Source organism: Pteropus alecto, unplaced genomic scaffold (assembly GCF_000325575.1).
Source record: "Pteropus alecto unplaced genomic scaffold, ASM32557v1 scaffold144, whole genome shotgun sequence".
NCBI lineage: Eukaryota > Metazoa > Chordata > Mammalia > Chiroptera > Pteropodidae > Pteropus > Pteropus alecto.
Window position 1 is genome coordinate 229,428 of NW_006435760.1, and position 6,152 is coordinate 235,579.

General features: G+C 35.2%; 1 protein-coding gene across 1 annotated transcript in view; it reads right to left on the minus strand.

The window, feature by feature from the left end:
* Positions 1-347: 347 nt before the first annotated feature.
* Positions 348-6,152, minus strand: part of LOC102896268 (zinc finger protein 160-like) — a 23,765-nt gene continuing 17,960 nt past the window's right edge. Inside the window, exon 5 of the mRNA XM_025046046.1 lies at positions 348-4,045. Coding sequence (XP_024901814.1) covers positions 2,733-4,045 — 1,313 coding nt within the window. The 3' untranslated portion in view covers positions 348-2,732. The remainder of the gene's footprint in view (positions 4,046-6,152) is intronic.

The following is a 6,152-nucleotide window of genomic DNA, read 5'->3' on the forward strand; positions in this document are numbered from 1 at the left end:
ACAACCAGAGTGGAGCCTACAATCTTGGCAGCAGGAAGGAATTAGATGAGTCTTTAACCACTTAATTTGGAGGCTGGATGAAGAGTTAGGTTAAATGGTGAACTTGCGAAAAAGGCTCCTGCAGGGTAAAAACTGCAGGGTACAAAGAATGAGCCTGACAAGTGGGTCGAGCATGTGAAGAGATGTCCGAACACCACAGTGACCTGGGCACTGCTGAAATACTGCAGTGTGATCTTCACTGACTGTTGTGATTCACAGTTTAACTCGTTAGCATTTAAGCTCAAATTAAATTGACCTACAGTTTTGAGTATGATTTGCTTGACATCAAAGAGGCCATGACAAAACTCTCAGAAAGTTGGCTTTCTTATGTAACACATAATCTCTTAACATTTTAGTGTTTTGACATCATCAGTACCAATATACAAACCAATGTTTGGACAAGATTCCATCCTGTTCCAACGAATGTCCAGAAGTACAAATTAAAAACAAAAAAATTTTGGGAGGCAATATATGAAATTTTTAGTTTCCCAAAGAAAAAAAACGTTCCCATTGTATATCTTTCACCTAAATTATTTCACTGGGTGCTCCAAGCTCAAGAGATTTATCTTTACTTTCTGAAATTTTCTTTGATTTCCTAATTTTACCACATTCTAACTATATTTCTACTTTCACTTCATATAAATCAAAGAGTGAGCCATAGGTTGTATTTGGGTAGAAATGAGACATAAATATAACCCTATGATGTATATTCACGAAGGTGGGCAGGTTTTAGAGGTTAGGGTCTGGAGTTGACTGCCAAACTATTTTGATTATAAAAGGCATAGGACAGAGTGTGGAGAGAATAACCCAGGGGCATATTATGTGTATAGATCTACTGAATTGTATATTCTTTGATCTCATCATGAAAGAAAATTGTTACAGATTCCTTTGACCTTGAGAACCCAGCGGCATATTGCTCGTTTATGTTATAAAGTCCCTATAAAAATGTGATAAAACTGTGTTGCTACAAAAACAGGATTCTTTCGGATTACAAAAAGAATTAAATTTTATTCATTAAAACATGAGCTCTACGATATATTCTCAAATGAAATTCGCAAAAGGTAATGCCAGCACTTCAGTGAGAACCGTATGTACCCACACACTATTCTGATTCTTTGGATGAAGTTCCCATCTCAGGTACCTGCTGTCTACAATTTCCAAAAATAGGACAAAATTTCCATTAATTTTTGATATGCTATAGTTATTCCCATTCAATGGAGAAAGTCACCACCATTTTTTCTGCATTATTTCTACTACTATCACTCTCCTCCCTTGACAAGCCGAGTCCCTTCATGTCCAGATCTGCTCTGTTTAAGGGTCAGCTCATGGAGCCTGCCTTCCTATGACCGACGGTGGCCTGTCTAGAGATGGGCACCCTGAAGCTAGCAAGTATGAAGATTTAAAACATAGTTTTATGTCATTTTCTGCCTTCCCTGATTCTAATTCATACATTAATGAAATTGATATTCAGTGTCCTTGTTTTCTAGGGGACATGGATATGAATGAACCATGCTAATGAAGTAGGTCCTTTGATTGTATTGATTGCATGCCAAAGACCAGCACGAAAGACCGAAAAGCATAAATTCAGCAAACTTTTAACTTTGCGTTAAAACTCAGTCACGAAATCTTTTTAAGAATATGTAGATAACTAAATATTAAAAATACTAAGACCTGTTTGTTCTTGCGATATATGGCATTTCCTGAGTTTTAAGACAGTTTGACTTGTAATTTTTCTGCAGGCTGTAATGTCTCAGGTTAACCTCAGAAAAGTGGAGGCTTACTTATTGCTAGTATGGATTCTTGACTGTATTGTCAGTTGTGATAACTGGTTAAAGTTTTCACTACATTCATTAAATTTATATGAATTCTTGGGTGAATCCTGAGGACACCCTATTGCTTAGATTTCCACATTCGGTGTAGTAGTATATTCTGTCATTACTCTGAAGGTGCAGACATTTGATGTAAAGCTTTATGACATTCACTACATTTGTAAGGTTACTCTCCAAAATGAACCGTATGATGTCCCACTTTTACTTTTTGGGTAAAAGCATTGACACACACATTAATATTCTGTGGTTTCTCAAAGATGTAAATTCTGATATCTAGTCAATTGTGAGGCCTAGTTAAAGACTCTGTCACATATATTTCCATAATTTCTCTTCACTGTGGCGTCTCTGTTCTCGCATAATACCTGAACTCTAATGGCTTTGCCATATTCACTGCAATTGTAAGGAATCACTCCAATATTTTTCAATCCTTGATCTTTGAGTAAAAACACTGCCACACATTAATTTGTCCAGTTTCTCATGAAGATATATATTCTTAGCTAGTAAAAACTGAGCTCTAATTTAATATTTTGCCATATTCATGGCATTGGCAAGTATAAATTATTTTGGTAAATCTTGAGTTTAATACCTAAAAGCCTCACTAGATCCAGTATATTTCTAAGGTCTCTCACATTTATGGAGTATCTGAGGGTAAATTACGTTGAACTCACATAGGAGGGTTTGCCACTCAATTCATTTTTAATGTTTCTCTCTAGTAAGTATTCTCAGATGTCTTGCACAGTGCAAAGTGTGACTAAAGACCTTGCCACACTCATTATACTTGCAAGCTTTCTCTCCAGTATAAAATAACTGATGTCTAGTCAGGGAAGAATGTACACTAAAGACCATGGAACACTAGTTGCATTTTTATGGTTTGTCTCCTGTATGAATTCTCTGATGATATGCAAGGTGTGATTTCTGACTAAAGACCTTGCCACACTCATTACATTTGTGAGGTCTTTCACCAGTATGGATGTTTTGATGACGTGCATGGTTTGATTTTTTACTGAAAACCTTGCCACACTCATTACATTTGTAAGGTTTTTCTCCGCTATGAATCACTTGATGTCTAGTTAGGCGTGAACGCACAATAAAGGCTTTTCCACACTCATTACATGTATAAGGTTTCTCTCCAGTATGGATTCTCTGATGCTGAGAAAGGGTTAATTTTTGACTAAATGCCTTGCCACATTCATTACATTTGTAAGGTTTTTCTCCAGTATGAATTCTCTGATGATTTGCAAGGTATGATTTGTAACGAAAAACCTTGCCACACTCATTACATATGTAAGGTTTTTCTCCAGTATGAATTAACTGATGGCTAGTGAGGGTGAAACGTGCACTAAAGACCTTGCCACACTCATTACATTTGTAAGGTTTCTCTCCAGAATGGATTAACTGATGGCTAGTGAGGGTGAAACGTGCACTGAAGACCTTGCCACATGCATTACATTTGTATGGCTTGTCTCCTGTATGAATTCTCTGATGACATGCAAGGTGTGATTTCTGACTAAAGACCTTGCCACATTTATTACATTTGTAAGGTTTCTCTCCAGTATGAATAACTTGATGTGTAGTAAGGCGTGAACGTACAGCAAAGGCTTTGCCACAATCACAACATTTGTAAGGTTTCTCTCCCGTATGAATTAACTGATGGCTAGTTAGGCTTGAACGCACACTAAACTCTTTGCCGCACTCAGTACATTTGTAGAAATTTTTCCTGCATGCTTTTAGGTCTTTTGTCAGTGTTGAAGGATGCCTAGAATCATTTCCACATATAGTAGAAACGTTAGCTTGGACACTAGAAAAGCCTTTTTTAAGTGGAAAAACAAAGGAAGTATTATTAATTGACTTTTCGGCTAGACTGCATTCATCAATTTTCCCTTCAGTTTGAAATATCCGCATATCAGCCAGAAGTGACTGAAACCTTAGTCCAAGCCTGTTTTCAACAGGTTCATTTCCAGCGGCATGCTTTTTACCATGTTGTTCTTGTCTATCGGTGCGATGTTTTTTATGAGTTATAGGTATTCTGTTGGAACTTCTTTCATCATCTTGCTGCTGACACACAAAGTCATGCATATGTTCCCGGATTTCCCTGAACAGCAGTGTTTGGAATACTCCACCTGTATTACTGGTTTTTGTTGGTTTTAATTTCTTGATCACATATGAAGGAGAGCGATCTACGAAATATAAAAAAATCAGTTACCCTATTTATTAGTTATAAAATAAATGTTTCATGTTGAAAACTAACATTACACAAAAAGTTATACTGAACACATTTATGATACTTCCTAAACATGACCTTCAACCTTCTAAAATAACAAACAGGATTCCTCAGCAATGATGTAGTGGTCACGTGCAATTCAAACTAATTTCAGGGTAGCCTAGTTTCAAACACCCTATGATAAGAACTGACTTTATGCAAAATTATGTTAGCTTTAAAGGGTATTTTTTAACCATGACTCCAAAACACATACCATGGTCAGCAACCATACCGTTATCTCACAACTGAGGAAAAATATATCTTATACATATTTTTACATACATATTGGACATTAATAATTGCTACATGATAGACAACATATATAATGGTATATAATCCAAAAGAGTATGTAAAGAATAACCTATATTCACAGGCAGTCTAAGATTGTACAACAGATATAGCATTGAGAAAATCAAAACATCAATAATACATTAAAAAAAGTTTTCTAAATATCTGTTATAAAACTATCTGTACTCACAAAGAACAGACATTTAAGAACATCCAGAAGTGATGCGTGTTAGCTATATTGCATAATACATGCTGAAAGGCTATCATCTGTATATCAAAATAAAAGTAAATAAAGAAAATATTCTAGGAACTCATGAGAAAACCAGCAGTAAATACGAGTAATCATATTACAGTAAGTTAACACTGTCAAACTCTACACAGTCCCTTTTAAGAATGAAAAAAGAACTTCCATTCTAGAAAAAGAATATAATAATGAGAACTGAAAACTACATGGAGATCACTAACTTCCAAAGAATCAGGTCAAAATACAAAATATTACAAAGAAGAATATTAGAAAGAAGCCAAAACTCACCGTTAGTATTTTATGACTGCTGTATAACAGCCGATCCATAGAGTGATTCCCTATGTATGCAAGGCCATTTACTCATCCAGTACATTGGCCCACTATATAAGTAATACAGAGTCTGTGCTTTGAAAATTGATTAAGGTAAGGGAACACATTACAATATAAAAACATCCAATACGATACAGGCAAAAAAAAATCTCATAAAATAGATGGCGGAAAGTTAATATATCTTATTAAATGAAAGTAACTTCTAAGTCTTCAGTATAAAACATGCTGTTTTCCTGAGCTTTCTAAGGGCACTAAAGTGTTTTTAAAAGCCTTGTGAAAAACTGCCAATATATATTCAATTAACAAAAAGACACTCGTGAGGTTAATATACATAAACCTCATTTACATAGAAAGTGAGAGAAATAGGATTAGAACCTGGACCTACAGACTCATGTTCTGATCATGACTGCCCACCCAGGGAGTACAGATTACAAAGCCTTACAACATATACCAAGTACTTTGAAACAAATACTTCCAGGGACAAATGACAGTTAAGTTGTGTTACTGTGATAGGGATTTACAGCCATCCATCCTAAAAATAGTTTCCAAGCCATCATCTACCAAGGCTGAATCATAAAGAGGTAAAAAATCTGAATACACCTATAACTTCCAAGGAGATTAAATGACTAATCAAAATCCACTCAACAAAGAAAGCACAGAAAACTTCAATGCAAAATTCTATCCTACCTTTAAAAATAATTAACACCAATGTTCCCGAAACATCTCACAAAAAATTCAAGAGGAAGGAATCCTTCCAAACTCATCCTGGGAGGCCAGAACTATCCTAATACCAAATCAAAACAAAGACAATAAGTGGATACCACAGACTATTTTCAATGAAAACTGATGAAAAATTTATCAATAAAACAATAAGTTACACGACACACTGAAAGGATTATCCACTGTGAAGAAGAATAAGGTCCTTAGATGATTCAGTATATGAAAATCATTCAATGTAATACTGCTCAGTAAAAGAATAGGGAAAAAAAAAAAACACACGATCACCTCAGTTGATGTAGCAAAAGCATTTAGGAGTTAGCATTTCATGATAAAAAGACATGATAAATGATGAATAATAATTAACTACCTCAAAATAAAAGGACCCACATAACAAAACTAGCATCATGCTCAATAGTGAAAGACAGAAAGCCTGTTCTTTAAC